The sequence below is a fragment of the Pelophylax lessonae genome (assembly GCF_965119305.1).
Source record: "Pelophylax lessonae genome assembly, chromosome: 6".
In the NCBI taxonomy this organism is placed as follows: Eukaryota; Metazoa; Chordata; class Amphibia; order Anura; family Ranidae; genus Pelophylax; species Pelophylax lessonae.
Genome location: NC_138773.1, coordinates 190144207 through 190164592, shown reverse-complemented (window position 1 = coordinate 190164592; position 20386 = coordinate 190144207). Strand labels below are relative to the sequence as shown.

At 43.1% G+C, this 20386-nt stretch overlaps 1 protein-coding gene across 2 annotated transcripts in view; it reads left to right on the top strand.

Annotated features, from left to right (window-relative positions):
• Positions 1-20386, top strand: part of TRAK2 (trafficking kinesin protein 2) — a 95601-nt gene that overhangs the window by 23866 nt on the left and 51349 nt on the right. For both annotated transcript variants that reach the window (XM_082261309.1, XM_082261308.1), the window contains exon 2: positions 19025-19269. In XM_082261309.1, the coding sequence (XP_082117435.1) occupies positions 19233-19269 (37 nt within the window). In that variant the 5' untranslated portion in view covers positions 19025-19232. The remainder of the gene's footprint in view (positions 1-19024; positions 19270-20386) is intronic.

Here is a 20386-nt window from a genome sequence, read left to right as displayed (position 1 = left end):
TCCAGTGATGTGCACGAGAGCAGCTGCTCTCCGGGTCTCTGCTTCCCCATTGGCTGAGAGACAGCAGCAGTTGCCTGCTGTCGATCACAGCCAGTGAGGAGGTAGCGGGGGACGGGTTGAGTCTTGTTCTGTGTGTCTTATGAACACAGAGCAGAGTGAGCACGCAGGAATGCCCCCACAGCAAGCGGCTTTCTATGGGGGCACGCGGAGGAGTGAGGAGCTCTGGCAGGAGACCAGGAGAAGAGGAGGATCAGGGCTTCGCTATGCAAAGCCATTGCACAGAGCAGGTAACCATAACAGGTTTGTTATAAATGTACCTTTTAATAGCACTTTTAGAAAGTAAATGTGTGGGGATCGTCAAAAAGTAAGTTTAAGAACTTCACAATCACTCAGATTAATAGGAGTAGGCTAGAAACAACTGAAATACAATGCGGAAATTAAAGGCGAGGTATGGCCTAAGCTTTGTTGCCCATATACTTTTGGGGAATCACAGGAGTGCACTTTGTTCTGCGTCCTGTGTCTGAGATTCAGCCAACAGCAGACTAAAGCCTGCTGTTAGCTGACATCGCAGGGCCAGTCCAGGCTCAGCAGGGATCCAGAGAATAATTTTGAGATCCACCCAAATGCGTTACCAGCAGCTGGCTCAGCCTCTAACTGGGTTGCTGAGACCCTAAGCCAGTCTTTCCTGCCCCCTCCACACTTCATGCTCTAGTGAGTGCTGGAGGGGCAGAACACAGGGTGGTGAATGATAGTCACTGGCTCTCTGCTCAATGAAGACTTAGAACTGAATGATAAGCAGTCTTTGCTTAGTTCTTGGGCTGGAGCCGGTGGGGGAAAGCGGCAGCCTCGGATCCATTCTGCAGCCATCTTAGTTAGTTTGTATGTTTGTTTTTTGTGAACAGATAAAAAGAACAGCAGGGCACAATCTGAGTGTAGTATATTAATGGAAGTGCCATTTCTTCTTCCTATGTGATTTGCCAGTTTACTAGTGATTCTCATTACACTTAATGTTGCACCTCGTTTGGCACCATCCCATGTGTTCTCTTGGTCCTACAGGTGTATCCATCCATCCACCCAGTGTTTTCTAGCCCTGGTCTGAGATTCCATGTTGTAAACCGGTCCACTAGAAGCCCTTAGTATGTGCTGAGCCTGATTTTTAACTGTCACGATCTCAGTTGCCATTTGTCTTTTTACCAAAATAAATACATAAATATACTACACTCAGATTGCGCCCTGCTGTACTTCTTATCTGTTTTCCTAGAGATACTTTAGTAGGTGCTGCATTTGGTGCATTGAGATCAGCGGGAAGTTATTCTGAACGCTCCTATTGGATTCTATGAACTTTTTGCTGTACTGCATAGACCTTTATGTACACACGACGCATATTGTGCCATGTACCCTATTACAGTACTATTGTGTTTTTGTGAATCCATACTTCTCTTTTAACCACTTGACCTCCGGAAGATTTACACCCCTAATGACCAGGCCATTTTTTGGATACACACTGTGTTATTTTAATCGACAATTGCGTGGTCATACAATGCTTTTCCCAAATAAAATTTATATCATTTTTTCCCAACAAATAGAGCTTTGTCTTGGTGGTATTTGATCACCGCTGCATTTTTTATTTTTTGCGCTTCAACCATTTCCGGCCCAAGTACGTCATATAACATCCTGGACTTTGACTTTGATTGGAGATATCTGAATGATGATTCACCGTAAGAACAATCATAGTGTCAGTTCAGCCACTTGATTGTTCTTACAGGCAGCTAGAGGGGAAGGCCCCCCCCCCCCCCCGCGCTTTCCGATGCTTCTACCAGCTCGCCCGTGCAATTGGCGAACCACAGAAGGAATTTGCCGGTGGCTGAAGTTCACCATAGCGAATACCGAGGACCAGATGGTCCCTGGCAGTCTCTATGACTAACGTCCCGTCCAGCCTGGCGGTTGTAAATACTGCCATGGACACGGCTGGAAAGGCCAAGATCATTTGTTTTGTTTTTTGCCTAGAGGAGAGATGTGGGATCTAATAGATCCCATATCTCTATATAAAGAGGACCTGCCATGCCATATTCCTATTACAAGGGATGTTTATATTCCTTGTAATAAGAATAAAAGTGATCAAAAAGAAGAAAAATTTAAAGGGAAAGTGTTAAAAAAAAAAAATTTAAAGCGCTCCTGCCTGCTCGCGAAATGCATACGTACATCGCGCCCACATATGTAAACTGCCATCACACATTTGAGGTATCACCGCAATCGGAGAGTGAGAGCAACAATTCTAGCCCAAGACCTCCTCTGTAACTCTAAACTGATAACCTGTAAAAATGTTTAAAACGTCGCCTATGGAGATTTTTAAATACCGAAGTTTGGCGCCATTCCACGAGTGTGCGCAATTTTAAATCAAGACATGTTGGATATGTTTTGGGGTTCTAGTAATTTTCTAGCGGGGGGCCAATGGGGTATGTGGAGGTTTAAATCCGTGTGTAGCCAGTAATCTATCCCATAGGTTCAGTGAAAATGATAGGGTAGGACACAACATCACCGACCTTCCTTCACCCACATCCACATTAAGTGGCTGATTTTCTTAGGGTAAAGAGATGATTCCAAGGACATCCAGAGTGGTCGGGGGTGTCGTGAATGGAAATGGATCAACTATGCCATTGCGCAGCCTGATAGTATTTGACCAAGTTCAGTACTCCCAATCCCCCTTTCGTTTAGGTGTGTATGTGTGTCTGTTCACCCTGGATCTTTTGTCTCCCCATATAAATTGCATCAACTGTGTTTGAAATTTCCATAAGTCGGACATAAGTATCGATACAGGGAGCGTTTTAATTAAGCATCACACTTTCAGCAAAACATTCAGTTTAACTGAGTAAGTACAATTGACCCAACAATGATGGGGGGGTTGCTGGACCACTGTTTAAGGTCCTCCTATAATCATTTGAATACAGGAGGGTAATTCTTCCAATAAAGTGTTTGAAAGGAGGGGGTTAAAAAGATGCCTAATATATGGGAGGGCTTCAGATTGTCACTTGAAGGAGAATGAGTTTTGTAAGGCTCGGACTTTGAGTGCTTCTAAAGATATGTGAAGAGCTTGGGGGTTAGAATGATTTACTTGTAAACCTGAGATAGAGGTAAAGCATTCGTAGCACTGAGTGCAGGTTGGGTATTGAGGTGACTGGGGACGAAACAAAGCAATCAAAGCACTTTTGTGCTCATGATCTCCACAGTAGACTATATCCAGACTGTCTCGGATTTTGATTGCTAAGGGCTCCAAGGCCAAGATAAATAATATAGGGGACAATCCCTGTCTCGTTCCCCTATGTATATCAAAGTCCTGTGATCTGTAGTGTAGCATTGTCATCATTTTCGGGCCAAACCCGTAGTTTTCAAGAGTAAAGAAGAGGTAGTCCCAGGAAAGGGGGTCAAAGGCATTGTGGAGATCTAGAGACCACATCACCCCCCTCCGACCATCCCAACCCGAGTCCAGTATTAAGATTATATCTATAATTCATCTAGTCTGATCTGAGGCCTGTCTATTAGGAACAAATCCTACCGGGTCAGGATGGATATAATAAGACAAAAAGGTGCTCATACGAGTGGCCTGAATCTTTGTCAATATTTTAAGGTCGACATTAATCAACAAGATTGTGCAATAATTCGCACAATCACCAAGGTCTTTGTTTGGTTTGGGAATGACGTGAATATAGGTATTGTTCTCGTGTGGTGGTATGGGGGGGGCTCTTTCTCAGCTCGTTGGAAAAAGGAGCATAAATGAGGTGTCAGGATCTCAGCATACTTGCAATAATAATGACTGGAGAAGCCGTCTGGGCCCGGTGCTTTTAATGGGTTCAAGCTTTTGATAGCAGTCGCTTTTTTCCTCACTGTAAATCCTTCTCAATTAACTCCACATGAGCTCCTGTAGGAAGCTTGAGATCACAGGAGAAGTCCTCTGCCTGATTTTTGGGGAACGGTCTAGAAGAATCGTAGAGTTTAGAATAAAAGTGAAAACTTCCCTTAATATTAACTGGGGATTTTGGGATAGTTGAGCATTTCATATGCATAATTTTGGCATGGCCGGGGGGTCAGTTTTCTCTCCAATAATGAGTTTGGTTTATCCCCTATAGTGTAATAGTGGTTCCTGGACCATATATTGTTTTACATTTTGACCGTAGATATGCTATTAATCAAGCTTTATATTTCCATGCAGTTTTAATAGGAAGGTGACCATGTCTTTATGTCTAATGACCCCCTAGCACCTATGCTTCATTCAGGTAACAGATGATTCCTGACTGGTTGTTATGGGTTATTACACTTTATACTTCCTTATTAATACGTCTATTTATGTATCTGCTTTGCACAAAACATTCCATTCTTATTTTTTTTTACTTTGTATGTGTACAACCAGTCATTGCCATTGTTCGAATGTTCCTTTTGAAGTTTGTGAGAAAAGGGGAAGGGAAACAATGTTGTCTTGCAAGAGGAAATTAAGGTTTAATGGGAAAATATAATCTATTAATAAACTACTTTTGTTCAGACATGTCATATAAAAATAGAATATTTGGCCAGTTTCCCTGCACTGGACACATGGCTTTTGAATCTACCATATCTATATTTTATTTAAGCTCTAAAAGTGTGTGTCTGTGTGTGTGTGTATATGTCTGTGTGTGTGTGTGTGTATATATGTGTGTGTCTGTCTGTCTGTGTCTGTGTGTGTGTGTGTGTATGTCTGTGTGTGTATATGTGTGTGTATATATGTGTGTGTGTGTCTGTGTGTGTGTGTGTCTGTGTGTGTGTGTGTCTGTGTCTGTGTGTGTATATGTCTGTGTGTGTGTGTGTGTGTGTGTGTGTATATGTCTATGTGTGTGTGTGTGTGTGTGTGTGTATATATGTGTGTGTGTGTGTGTGTGTGTGTGTGTGTATATGTGTGTGTGTGTGTGTGTGTGTGTATATATGTCTGTGTGTGTGTGTGTGTGTGTCTGTGTCTGCGCGCGCCTCTCTGTCTGTGTGTTTTTAGAGGGACCCTGTCACCAGACCACTAATTCCACCAAATTATTATTTTTTTTTTAAACGATGGGAATAGTTGGTTATTAAGAACATAGGCATGGTACAGGTACAACATATGACAGGGTGGTACATAATAATCATCAAAATATACATATACAGAAGTGTACAGTATGTGTCCAAGTCGTGGACTCATAATTGGACACAGCTCGGCTAAATGTTCATGTTTGTCTTTGGATGAGGTGAGGTAGGTTTATGGATTGTGTTAGTAAAAGGTGTATTGGCATACCAACCTGCATGGCTAAGCTGTATATATTTTAGCTGTATACTCCTATGAGCAGCAGTATGAACCCTGAATACAGGAAACAATCTTCTGTCTCCTTTAACCGCTTCCATACCGGGCCAGTTTTAGCATTCCTCTCCTACATGTAAAAATCATAATTTTTTTTGCTTGAAAATTACTCCGAGCCCTCAAACATATATTTTTTTTTAGCAGAGACCCTAGGGAATAAAATGGTATCATTGCAATCTTTTATGTCACACAGGGTTTGCGTAGCAATTTTTTTGGAAAAAAAAAACCCCTTTCGTGAATAAAAAAAAAACACAGCAGTAAAGTTAGCCCAATTTTTTGTATAGTGTGAAAGATGATGTTACTCTGAGTAACTCGATGCCTAACATGTCACGCTTTAAAATTGCGCACACTTGTGGAATGGCGCCAAACTTCGGTACTTAAAAAATCTCCATAGGCTACGCTTTAAAATGTTTTTCAGGTTACCAGTTTAGAGTTACAGAGAAGCTCTTGCGCTACAATTGTTGCTCTCATTCTAACTTTTGCGGCGATACCTCACCTGTGGTTTGAATGTCGCTTACATATGTGGACACGACCTATGTATGCGTTCGCCTCTGCGTGCGAGCACTAAGTGCAGGTTCACATTTGTGCGATGCAGGAACGCTGCGAATATACAGCATGTTCCCGCATCCGCACCCCTGGCAGTTCACACTGCCATATGCGATACGCTGGGGGTGTTAATTAAAAGTTAACGACACCCCCAGATCAGATCGCATATCGCAGTGCTATCTGAAAGTTCGCACAGAATCAGATCGCACTAGTGTGAACCACCATGCGATCTGATTCTGCTGCGGACCAAAAAAAGGGACCTGTGCGTCTTTTAGTGTGATTGCGGTGCAAATTCAGCCATACAAACTGTATGGCTGAATTTGCACTGCAGAGAGATTGCGTTTAAATTTTAGGAGCAGTGCGCTCCGAATTACATGCAATCTCTGTGATCGGACAAATGTGAACCGGCACTAAGAGACGGGGGTGCTTTAATTTTTAAAATTTTTTATTTTTTTTTATTTTTTTTATTAATGTTGTTTATTTTATTTCCTTTTTTTTTATTTTTACCCTTTTCCCTTTAGGTTTTTTGGATCACTTTTATTTCTCTTATAAGGAATGTAAACATCCCTTGTAATAGGAATAGGGCATGACAGGTCCTCTATATGGAGAGATGTGGGGTCTAGAAGACCCCACATCTCTCTAAGCTGGAAAGCCGGAGATCGAAAAAAATAAGTTATCTCAGCCTTTCCAGCCGAACACACGGCAGTGTTTACAACTGCCAGGGCCGGACGTGACATCAAAATGTCACACCCGGCCTCCTAGAGTCAGAGATGACCGGGGATCATCTGGTCCACGGTCAGCACTATGGTAAACTTCCGCCACCGGCAGGTTCCTTCTGCGGCTCGCTGATCGCACGGGCGATCGGTAGATGTGCCGGAGGGCGTCCACTGTAAAAGCAATCAAGCGGCTGAACTGCCGCTATGATTGTTTTTACTGTGCAGGGAATCGCTGGCAGAAAATCAATATCTGAATGATGCCTGGAGCTGCAGGCATCATTCAGATATCTCCACTGAAAGCCCAGGACGTCATTAGACGTTCAGCGGTATGGAAGTGGTTAAATGGAGGAATTTTTATGATATATGCGGCTTAATGAATAGTGAAATATGTAATGTTTAAACAGACATTACGTTTCTGTTATCTCTAATGGCATCCTTTATTGCTGATGTCTGAAAGATAAGAAGTACTGTGCTGTTTATGGTCCGGTATAATAGGCACAGATGTTATGTGCAAAACAATGGACAAACATGGATAAGTGCCAGTTCACACTTCAGAGATGTCCGACATTCGCACCGCACTGCTCTGCAAACCACATGCAATGTCTGTGCGATGCAAATTCAGCCATACAGATCCGATTCATGTCTGAACTGACAGTTCACTGCGATATGCAAACTAATCTGGGGGTGTCATTAACTTTGTATTGACACCCCCAGCGATTTGCATATGGCAGTGCGAACTGTCTGCGAGTTCGGTGCGATGCGGGAACCCGCAGTGGTTACTGAACTGTCAGACCCCCCTCACCACTAGGGGACACAGAAAACAATTGTAAAAATTGAAAATGTAATGGACAAAAATGTGACCCTAACCTAATATTTTTTTATGTGACCTTTAGAGGAAATCACCGCAAGCGAGTGATTTCTATAGCTCTAAGGCCAGCCATCGACAGGGCGTAATTTGCTCAATTGCCTCATCAACACAGACCGTGTTGACAGGGGAATGCCTCCTGGCGTGGGAAGCCATCCACAGTGATTATTGCTAGCAGCTATATCAGCTGCAAGCGATAGTCGCATGTAAAATCCAACAGGCTGGTTGTACCCAAGTTGATCGATCGATGAACTTGAGAACATTCAGCCTGCCCATACATGGATTGAATCTCAGCCGGTTCCTGCTGAACCGTCTGAGATTCGAACCATCTATGGCAGGCCATAGTCAGACTTCTGTACCTGCCAACTGGTAGTTTGGCCCACTCTTCTCGAGCAAACTGCTCCAATTGTTTCTCTGGTGAAGGGGGACTTTTTCAGACTGCAGAATTCAGCTCATCAGCTTGGGGAGACACAGACTAAAATACTGCAATCACTGAGCAGCAAATGATATCACCTGTGATGTATTTCAGTTTTCTTGCAAACCTGGCCTGTTAGTGTGCCCTGAGGACTGAAGTTGAGAGATACTGTCATAGATAAATAGTATTGTGGTCAGTGCTTATAGAAGGCCAATTCAGAATCATTGAGGCTTAATTGTGCCCCGCCAGGCGCAGCAAAACAACCCCAGCCAATACATAATCAAACCACCTCCGTGTTTCACAGTAGGTATGGTCTTTTCTTTGAAAGTTCCATGTTTTCCTCTGTGAACTTAGAGCTGATGACTTTCCAGAATTATTCCTTGGCTGTTTGTCAATCTTTTGCACTATCCTTCTGTTGTTAAATCTGTGGTTGATTTTTCTCTTGTGGCCACATCCAGTAAGGTTGACTACACTCCCATTAAGTGCCGGTTCACACATACGCAATGCGGGAACCCTGCGAATCCACTTCCCGCATCACACTCGACTCACAGGCAGTTCACACTGCCATATGTGAATGGCAGGGGGTGTAAATGCAAAGTTAACACCACCCCAGATCAGTTCGCATATTGCAGTGCGAACTGTCAATTCAGTCACATCCATGCAATCCAATTCTGGTGCGGACCAAGAAAAAAGGGTTCTGTGCGACTTTGGTCCAAATGCAATGTGAATTCAGCCATACTGGCTGAATTTGTAAAGAAGACATCGCATGTGATTTGCAGAGCAGTGATTTGCAGTGCTCTGCGAATCACATGCGATGTCTGACATTGCATACGTCTTAAGCTGAAGTTTAGCTACAGGTTTAATTAACATTACTTACCTGTAATGAAGTATATCCCACAATGTGCAGGCAGCTGGATTTTTTTTATTTATTTTGGAAATCTTCACTGTAGGGTTGCCCTGTCCTCTTCCTGCTGCTATATAGGTTACCAGCTTGGGTGTCCGGGCTCAGCTGCACTAAAGATCATCTGATGGAGATACAACTCCTCCTCCTGCCCTCTCCTCCATTGAGAATTTTTCACTGATTACATATCCTGTAACATGATCTGTGAATGGAGGAGATCCTGTGACTGGTCAGACTATCCTCCATTCACGGATCGCGTTATAGGCATTGTTGGCTCTAAAACCATCTATAACAGCTTTAAAGTGATTGTAATGTCTTGTTTTTTATACTTACCTGCCCTGTACAGTTGGTTTTGCACAGAGCAGCTCAGATCCTCTTCTTCTTGGGTCCCTCGTGGGTGCCTCCCTCCAGTCCTGCGCCTCCATAGCAAGCAGCTTGATATGGGGGCACCTGAGCCGAGCTGCATCTCCGTGTGTCCATTCAGACATGGAGCTGTGGTTTGGCCCCACCCCCCCTCTCCTGATTGGCTAACTGACTTTGACAGCCTCAGGAGCCAGTGGTCCCCCAGGTGTGTCTCAGCCAATCGGGAGGGAGAGTCCCATATGACGGAGAGATTTGAGGACATCGCTGGACAGAGATGGGGCTCAGGTAAGTATTAGGGGGGCTGGGGAGGCTGCTATACCCAGAAGGCTTTTTATCTTAATGCAAAGAATGCATTAAGATTAAAAACCTTCTGACTTTACAACTCCTTTAAAGCCAAAACCAAAATTGTACTATTATCCACCTTATCAATCATTACCAACCTATAAATTATTAATTACCCTTGGGATTAATAAAAGATTCTCAATCTGAATCTAAATTAGATGTCATGGCTGCATTAGTTTTCTATTCTTTCTCCCCTCTGTTTTCATCTGGTGATCTTGACCGTAATACACCTCCTGTGATAGTGTCCCCACTCTGGATGAAGGAGCACAGGGGGCACCTTTTGGACAGCAGCATTTTCAGTGCGGGGGGGGAGGCAAAGCTCCAACTAACACTTTAAAGCAGTAGTGAACTGCAGCCTTTCAAAAAAATAAAGAAAATCCCCTGCAAGGCAATGGAATAATGGCATTATGAAATACTTACCTTAGAACAAAGCCCTACAGCAGCGCACTGTCACTGCCGACAGGGCTTCCATCTTTCCTGGTCTTCCTTCCAGGTTCGCAGGCTCTGGTCCTTTGATTTGCTCAACCGCAATAACGTCACTCCTGTGCATGCGCAAGGGAGTCAAGGTTTATAGGAACGAGCTCTGAACGGACGGCACAGGTATGTCATCCCTGCAGAGTGCATGCGCTGGTGATGTCACCGGCTGCATTCAGTGTAAATATCTCCAAAACACTGCAAGCTTTAGAGATATTCACCGTACCTACAGGAAAGCCTTATTATAGATAGATATAGTATATGTATGTAGATAGATATAGTGGAATTTACTACCACTTTAAATGCAGTTACATTAACTGTTTTTTTTTTTTTTACTTTTGGGATAAAGGTTTCACATAAATACCTAAAGTGATCATTGTAAGCACCCCTGCCAGTGTTGAATGGTTTGCCTTATCCCTGTAACTGATACATCTGAAGGACAGCACGTTCTTTTGAAAAACAACAGACTTACTGGCCAGATCACCAGATAAAAATAGAACACGAAATGCCTAAAAAGAAAACAAATGCAACCATCACATCTAAGACTTGTTAACTGCAGCATAATGAATGTCTGCTTTTGGGTTTAAAAAAGCTTTACCACTTACGGACCGCCCACCGTGTATTTACGTCGGTACTTTGATGTTAAATACGGGGGCAGAAGATAGCTACCATAACCCCAGTATTTTTTTAGACAGCGGGCAGTCCCCTTTAACATAAAGGTGGTCCCAGGGGCGGATTTGCCACGGGATCACCTTTATGGGCGGTGGGAGAGGTGCCCTCCTGCCACTTCCTGGTTGTTTTCCCCGCTTACCGGACCCGTCGGTAGTGGGGAAAACCATCCGGTCCGCTGTCCCCTCAGGCAGGAAGTCGAGTGAGGAAAAGATGGACCTCACTCGACTCTATAGCCTTGGAGGACCGGAGCGACATCATACCTCGCTTCCTCCTAACTGCCTTAAAGAGTCCATTTTTTTCCATCATGGAAAAAAATTACTTTTTTTTTTTTTTTTGCTTTTTAGTGTAGATGTGAGGTCTTTTTGACCCCAGATCGCACATTAAAGAGGACATGTCATGCTTATTTCTATTACAAGGGATGTTTACATTCCTTGTAATAGGAATAAAAGGGATCCAAAAAAATTCCCCATTAGCTCGTGCGCAGAAGCAAATGCATATACAAGTCATGCCCAGTAAAAGCTGTTCATATGTAAACGCTGGCCCGGTCCTTAAGCGGTAAAGCCCTCAGAACATAACATATTTTTTAAATGCAGAAGCCTTGTAGGATAAAAATAGGATTTTATGTTGCAGAATAGTATATAACTATAATGTTTTAATTTATTTTTTTGTACAAAATAAAAGATGAGGATGTGTCGCGTAAATAAATAGTCAAGCCTCACTGCACAGCAGCTGTGAGCTTAGTTTAACAATTAGGACCTGCTCACATCCAGAGCCGGTCTATGAGCGTGATGACGTCAGGAGCAGTCCATCCACAAGACCGCTAGCATGCGGGGGGGACCAGAGCGTCGGGAACCAGTTTTGCGCTCAGAGGATCAGCGGATTAAGTAGGTATCGCTCCGCTCCGCAATGCCCTGGACAGAAATGAGCAGGCAACTTGTGTTGCATGGGAAAATACATATTTTTTCCCCGGATTTCTTCTTTAACAACATGTTGTAAATAGTAAGCTATATAACAACATAGTTGTAAACAACGTTATATGATTTGCACATCTTTATAGAGTACAGTAAGTTTGTAATATCTGCCCTGAGATGAGACTTGTGTTGTAAAGCAGTAATCATGTTTTGTAATAAATTGTTCAGACCCCATTCAGACTAGCGCGACTTGTCAGCCTGACAAGTTGCGGTGGGTCGCTCGCCATTGATTAGCACAGGACCCGTTCTAATAGGAGCGACACAAGTCGCTCCGACTTAGAAAAAGGGTCCTGTACTACTTTGGGGCGACCTGGGAGCGACTTGCATAGACTTCCATTATGTGAAGTCCCAGCAAGTCGCGCCGAAGTCGCGATGCACGCTGTGCACTTCACAGGTCGCCCCTCAAAGTCGGATCGCGCCAGTCTGAATGGGCCGTAAGTGTGTCAATGCATACAATGTGAAATGTACACAAAGCCCTCATTCACATTAAATGCGGCTTTGAAATTGCGCAACTTCATCTTAAATTACATAATTTCAAATCCGCCTGTCAGTGCGACTTCAGGTGCCAAACAGAGGGCGCACCGGCCTAGCACGTTATCCTCGACAAAAATAGGCTTTATTAAATGTAAGCGCATATACTCGCAAACAAAAGTGTAAAAAGGCACATCAAATCCGAACATCTGGAACAATCTGTATCACGTTGACAGGTACAATGTCCTCGATAGATGATGGCTAACGTGTTTCGAGGCTTAGCCCCTTCTTCAGAGGCCCTTCTTCACTTTTTTGATTTTAATGCCTCCCAGTCTTAAAGGGCAGCAAGGCCGTGGCCATTTGGGAAGCCAAACATGAGTTCTGTGGAACACCTTTGAATAGGTTGGATAGGGGGCCCTGTCTCTGAGCGCAGGAGAAAGGCGCTACAGCATCGAAATTTGTTTTGGAGCCACTTGGAAGACATATGTGCGGCTTCATGCACAGACGTGTATGCAAGTCGCACCTGAAATCGCCAAAAGTAGCGCAGGAACTACTTTTTCAAGTCAATGCAGCACCATAAAGTTGGCGTCGCACCGACAACAACTGTAACAACTTGGCAGCTGGTTAAATCTTTTATTCAGTACAGGTTTTCTTTACAGCAAGCCACTTGTAGTCCATTCACAGGATTAAAGTACTGTTCATAATCGCTGCAATGATAAGAAGTCTGAGTCTTTTATGACCCTTTTATATGAAACTGGCACCAGAAGGGCAATAACCTTTTAAATTATAAACTGACCTTTTTTCCTAGGAATCGTAAATCGATCCGATTCTGTGTTTAAAGTGGTAGTATACTCCGCTTTTAATTTTTACCTACAGGTAAGTCTATAATAAGGCTTACCTGTAGGTAAAATTAATCACCCTGAATGCAGCCGCTGACACCAGCGTCGCATGCGCTCTGAAGGTCCAGGGTATCTTGCCAGACCTTCAGAGCTCCTTGCCGGAAAGTGAACTCCCGCGCCCACTCACAGCGCCAGAGCTGCAGAACCAGGAAGAGATGCAGAGGGAACATGTCAGCTCCCTCAGCGGTGTCCAGGGGACCGTGTGGGGGCTTCGTTCTAAGGTAAGTATTTCATAATGTGCTAGTATGCGATGCATACTAGCACATTATGCCATTGCCATCATGGAGCTTTCTTCAAAAAGTGACAAATGTGTACATGAGCTCTTGAATCCTTTTTTTAGTTTGTGTATCCTGGCTTCCCCAGTCGTAAGGGGGCACAGCATGCCCATTTAAGCCAAGAAGGGTATTTAGACAACTGCCACCCATGGGGTCCTCTCAAGCGCAGGAGGTCTTACTTGTCTGTTGGTTTGGTATACTGGAGCTCCTACTTGGTGTCAAATTATTATTATTATTATATAGGACTTGTATAGCGCCAACAGTTTCCGCAGCGCTTTACAACTTGAGGGTAGACAGTACAAATACAATACACTTTAATACAGTAGGAATCGTTAGAGCTTATTTTAGGCTATAGTCCTCCTCTGGAATAAGCTGAACGCTCAGCAAGTGTTCCAAAGAAATGGGTGATTAAATTAATAATACTTTATCTGTATAATCAGTGATTACCTTTTTGAAAACTTCCCAGAATTGCTATATTGTTGCGATTGTTACATGGATATAAAATCCAGAATTTATTTGAATGGCCGCTAAACTGACTTGATTGGTTAATGGCCATATCCAGCCACTAAGTAGACTTTATAAAAACAGCAGATCTGTGGCCGAGTTGTAAACATTTACATTATGTTGGCTATAGGTACATGCGTTTGGAAGAGTACTCTTATGCTGGCCATACACTAACCGAAAAATCGTTTGAAAATCTGTCATTTGGTCCCATCGTTAGTTTTTCGTCCAGTTGATGGGCACAAATAGAAAATCGTTTTTTAACTTTTCAGAGCCCAAAAATCAAAGGAACAGTTTGGAAAATTCTGCCGAGCGAACGAAAAATTGAAAGGTTAATGTGTTTCTCGGCCGAACTGTGACAAACTTAACGAAAAACGTCCATTGAACGATTTATCGTTCGAAATTCAGTCATTACATGATGGTGCGATCGTCTGTTCTCACGCCTGATTTTTTGTTTTTTGAAAATGAGTTTGAACGGTTTTTCGGCTAGTCTAGTGTATGGCCAGCTTTAGGCTTAGTTCACATATATGCAGTTTCCCCATGACTGCGTTTGCTCGTTCATTTGAATGGACGGCTGTATGCACTGAAAATGCAGAGAAAAGATCCATGCACCTGTACAGAAATCCTGGCTGCAGGGAAACCGCATAGTGCAGTGCAGTTCCCGATGCTTAGAGGGCGCTATCAGAACTTATTGAGCCCCCGGGCATCTCCTGAGGGGCAGCGCATTATTCTCTGTGGGTGCAGCAACTGTGAGAACCTAGCCCTAAAAGGATATTAACCAGTTCTGGACCGGAAGGTTTTACCCCCTTAATGACCAGGCCATTTTTTGTGATTCGGCAGTGCATTACATTAACAGGAAATTGCACGGTTTTGCAACGCTGTATCATGAGAAAATTGATGTCCTTTTTTTCCTACATATAGAGCTTTCTTATGGTGGTATTTGATCACCTGTGCAATTTTTATTTTTTGTGCTATAAACAAAAAAAGAGTGACAGTTCTGAAATAAAATATTTTTCACTTTCTGCTATAGAACATTCCCCCCAAAAAATGTAAAAAGAGCTTCTTTGGAGCGTATTGCGTCCCACGATTTTGTTTGCGCGATGTTGCCGCGATTCGGCAGGCGGAAATCGCGGCAACATCGCTCGGCGTTTGGGGGGCTATTGCAAATCAACGGGCAACGCTAGGCGTCCCGCGATTTGCAATAAATCTCCGGATCGCGGGCGGAACTGCGGCGGTTCTGCCCGCGATCCAAACGCTGACATGTGAACGGAGCCTTAGGCCAGTTTTTCTTCTTCTACATATTTTTGTTAAGAAAAATCGCAATAAGCGTATTTGGATTGGTTTGTGCAAAAGTTATCCCGTCTAAAAACTAGGGGAAAGATTTATGTCATTTTTATTTATTTATTTTTACTAGTAATGGTGGCGATCTGCGATTTGTAGCGGGACTGCGACATTGCAGTGGACAGCTCTGACGCCTTACTGACATTTTTGACACTTTTGGGGGAACCAGCGATAGTACTACAGTAATCGGTGCTAAAAATAAGCACTGTTACTGTAATAATGACACTGGCAGGAAAGGGGTTAACACAGTGATGATCAAAGGGGTAAGTGTGAGCCCAGGGGAGTGTTTTGTAACTGTAAAACTGCGGCTGGCGGTTGGCAAGTGGTTGAAGTCTTTTTCTGTCATACCTGCTCTGTGCAATGGTTTTGCACAGAGCAGCCTGGATCCTCCTCTTTTAGGATCCCACCCTGATGCTCCTAACCCCTCCCTCTTCCCGGGTGCGGTGGGGGCACCCAAGCCATTCAAACACAGAGCCATGACTTGCCCCTGCCCCGCCCCCTCTCTCTCCTGATTGGCTCACTGGCTGTGATTGACATTGGCTCCCGCTGCTGCCAAAAGCCAATCAGGAGTGCGAGTCTCCGGAGAGGCAAGGCTCTCTTGGACATCCCTGAATCGAGAAGGGGCTCAGGTAATTATTAAGTGGGCTGCTGCACACAGAAGGTTTTTTACTTTTTTGCATATAGTGCATGAAGGAAAAAAAAACCTTGTGCCTTTACAACCACTTTAAGAATTATTTAGCCATAACAGATCTAGATTATAATTCAGATCTTTAGATTACAACTTTCCAAGTTTCTTTTCACAAAGGTTAAGGGCCAGTTCACACCAGAATGCAGTGCAAGAAACCTGCGTTCTCTGCTTGTTTCCCACAGCACATTCAAAACGCACTTGTTATCTGCAGTGGGTGTCAGTGGTAATGACACCCCCAATATAGGTGGCAAATGCAGAATGCAAATGCAGTGCGTTTGCCTGCACTGGATTGCATGGTACAGTAGTATGGTGAAATGACAACTTTTGGTGCGGTCCGGGACGAGTTCAGCTTGTTCAAAGGAATGGGCTGAAATGGCACTGCAACTGGATCGCATGTGAATTGCACAGGAAGGCACAGCACGTTCCTGTGGGATTCATTTTGTGAACTGGCCCTTAAAGTAAAAAAATATGACTTACCCTCCGATGGGATCATTTGATTTACATTGGTTTGCCACAGATACAGTACTTGTATTATAGCTGGACTCCAGGGTAAGTCCTGTATTTGTTATTTCAAAATGAGAACTCAATGTTTAACACATTGTCCATCATATATAAGATCTAAGATGTTACATTTGAAAATTGCTTTCCAAAAATTGAAGCGGTTACATAGTTAGTGAGGTTGAAAAAAGACATCAGTCCATCCAGTTCAACTTATGATGTGTGTTTGCTGTTAACCGTACATTGTATACCCCTGTTTGTTGTGGTCTTTAAGGTGCCCATCTAACAGTTTTTTGAAACTATCGATGCTCCCTGCTGATACACTGATTGTGGAAGAGAATTCCACATCCTTACCGCTCTGACAGTAAAGAACCCCTTATGCAGTTTAAGGTTAAACCGCTTTTCTTCTAGTTTTAGTGAGTGGCCACGTGTCTTATTGTATTCCTGACTGCTTCTCTGCCAGATTGCTTGCCAACAGTGAGAATGTACTATACTGTACTTCATAAATGTAAGCACTTTGCCTGTGTCTGCTGTGCTAGTAGAGGGCTCACTTCTGCAATGTATTGTTACAGCACAAGGATCGCTTCCCATAGAGAGACACAAGGGAAAGTACATAAGAATTGGTGTCCTGACAACACTGTAGACAAGCCAGATCGTACCTGTGCCACCACGCAGAACATGATTTCATATTGTTTGGCAGTTTACTTGCTTAATTAAAGCTCCAGGGATTCAGACTTGACAGCTATTTAAAAGCTGAACATTTACTGAAATGTTGCTGCATATAACACCAGAGGGAACTGTGAGCTCATGCGGTTCGCCAACTTCTAGAATCACTACCTAAAAATATGAACACTGGATACATACACCCGGTGAAGGGATCAGTTTTGTTCCTTCATCTCTAATTGTTAGATTCCCAATAATGCCTGATTGGCTTATAGTGCTACCTCTGTCACTTATGTGGGGGTACACACTATAAGAAAATCGGGCGAACGATCTTCCGATTTTCCTCGTTGTTTCACAGCAAATCGGAACCGATGAACGAAAATTCTCATACGACAAAGGCTTTTTTGGTTGTTTATTGTTTCTGATCATGCGCGGCCTTTCTTTTCAGATTTTTCTTGTACAAAAATCGCATGAAAAACAAATGAACACCTTCTGGACCAGAAAATGTTCCCCCTTAATGACCAGGCCATATTTTGCGATTCGGCACAGCGTTACTTTAACAGACAATTGCGCGGTCGTGCGACGCTGTACCCAAATAAAATTGATGTCCTTTTTTCCCCACAAACGGAGCTTTCTTTTGGTGGTATTTTATCACCTCTGCAATTTTTTATTTTTTGCGGTATAAACATAAAAATAGCGACAATTCTGAAAAAAAAAAAACAATATTTTTCATTCTGCTTTATAATATTCCCAAAAAAATAAAAAATTCAAATTTTTTAACATTTTAGGCCAATTTGTTTTCTGCTACATACTTTTGGTAAAAAAAAAAAAAAATAGCAATAGGCGTATTTTGATTGGTTTGCGCAAAAGTTATTGCGTCTACGCACTACGGGAAAGATTTATGTAATTTTTATTGTTTTTTTTTTTTTCTTTTTTTTTTTTTGTAAACTAGTAATGGTGGCGATTTGCGATTTTTTGCGGGATTGCGGCAGACAGATCAGACCCCTGACTGACATTTTTGACACTTTTGTACCAGTGACATTACTACAGTTACATAGTTGCATTGTTACTGTAATAATGACACTGACGGGGAAGGAGTTAACACAGTAAGCGATCAAGGGGTTAAATGTGTACCTAGGGGCATGTTTCTAAATGTATGGGGGCGGGGCTTGTGAAATTATCACAGAGACCTGTGATCCTATATAGAAGGATCACAGGCACTCTGTGATCATTCCAGGGAGAAGAGCAGTCGGCTGTGTTTACAACAGCTGATCGTTCTTCTCTCTCAGCGGGGAGCGAGGGCCGCCTGCGGCAGGCGGTCGGGAACTGGTTAAACAAAAATCGTTCGTTTTTTTCCCCTATGAGAAAAAATTTTGGTGTTTGTCCCTTCGAGAAATTTCGTATGAAAATTCTAAATCGTCTGTAGAAAGTTCTGTACACACTATATGAAAATCGTACGAAAATTCTTTGAACAAAAATGTTTGCCCGAGAATGTCCTGTACCATGCCCGCAGCACTGCATGAGGAAATGCAGGGGCTGCGGAGGAGACTCACTTACCTGTCGGTGAGACACCTTACATTTAAAAATGGCCCCGTCCAGCACCAACACGTCACCGCGCATGCGCCACCAATGCTCGGTAAAGCTTGTACACGTTCGGCTATTCCCGGGCAGACGGCGCATGCGCAGTGATGTGTTGGCGTCGGGCGGTGCCATTTTTAAAAGGTAAGTGAGACTGTGACTCGAGTATAAACCAAAGGGGGGCTTTTTCAGCATAAAAAAACATGCTGAAAAAGTTGGCTGATATCTGAGTATATACACGGTAGAAACCTGTCAACACAGGTCCTAGCTCTCTTTAGTAGGGCCAATCATTTAGTTGTGTCTGTGTCCCCAGGGGCTAGTTTATTCACAGTTACTGTCCCAGACACTGGTGCCACCAAGAACAACTTCCTAAGAAGAAAGCAAAATAACATAATAGTTTCTGAGCTCTCCCTACAGGTTACATTTTTTTAGGCTTGACTTCCTTTTAAATATGTGAGTCAGAGGTACAGTATGTTGTGTTTTCTCCTTTAGGTGACATGAAGAAAGAAAGGTGAAGTTCAGCGTTTGCTCTAAGCCAGCACGTGTGTCTATTGCAAAAGTGTTCACAACCATATCGAACATTACCGAAGTCTTAAACCTTCCTGCCTCCCTGGTAAACTGAAACTATAATCCAGAGCCAATGCTCACCGGACGTCACAGCAGATGCTAGAATCGGCCACCTGAACCCGAAAAATAACTCATGAATATCCAATGTGGAGATAAAGCCCCGGACAATGGTAGGTACAATGCACAACAAGGAAACATTTGTAAAAGAATATTACAAAAATGTTACATTGCAGCCAATTTTTAAATAACCTGTAAGGCCCCTTTCGCACAGGGCGGATCCTTTTTGACGGACTCCGCCTGCTCAGCGGGAATCGCTCTGCTGATTCTCGCTGAGCAAGCGGATGACAGGTCTGTCTCTGGTCACTGTGCAGAGACGGACCTGTTAGAGTCCCGCTCTTCTCTATGGGGAGATCAGATGAAAACGGACAGCCTGTTAATTTTCATCCAATCCGACCCACTTGATGGATGACGAACGTATTGTTTTCAGAAGATTTTGTCAAGTCGGATATCAGCGGACACATGTCTGCTGACATACACCTCCCCATAGAAGACGATGGGTGGCCCGATCGGGTCTGCCTGAAAAACAGACAGGCAGACCTGATCGGTCCGATCGTGTGAAAGGGGCCTAAGCTAATGTTAACCATTCAGTTCTAGCTGTGCCTATCTGTGTTTGAATGAGAACAGGGAGATTATTTGCCCAATATATAGGTGTTTTGTAGTGGTGCACCGAAATGAAAATTTTGATGCCGAAGTCGAAAGATTAGGATGCACTTGGCCGAAACTGAAATTGACCGTTTTTAAAAATATATATTTTTATAAATAATTGTATTATATTCGACTTTTTAATTAATATCATGAATTTAAATAAATGTGAATTTGTCGGCCATTATCGGCACCTTTTTGTAGCGGTGTTAAAAATCCCGCTTGCTGCATTTTTGGTTCATATTTGGCAAACCACACCAGGCAGCTTCCCATTGAAATGCACTGAAAATGCAGCAAGAATGCATCAAAAATGCACCCGTGTTGCATTTTTTTTAAAATACATTTGTATTGGAGTTATACAAAGTACAACACAAATACAGTAAATAATAACAAGAAAAAAAGAAAAGAAAGGAATAATGTTGAGACAATGACTGGGTAAAACAGGTGTAGCCTGTGGGATGTTCTTGGAAGTATAGTAGGGTTAGTGACAAGTATCTCCATGAAAGAGGGTCCATGAGTGGAGAGAATTGAACTTTAGACTGAATCAGGGTCTAATAGTTTTAGTCTGGTGTTGCATTTTTGATG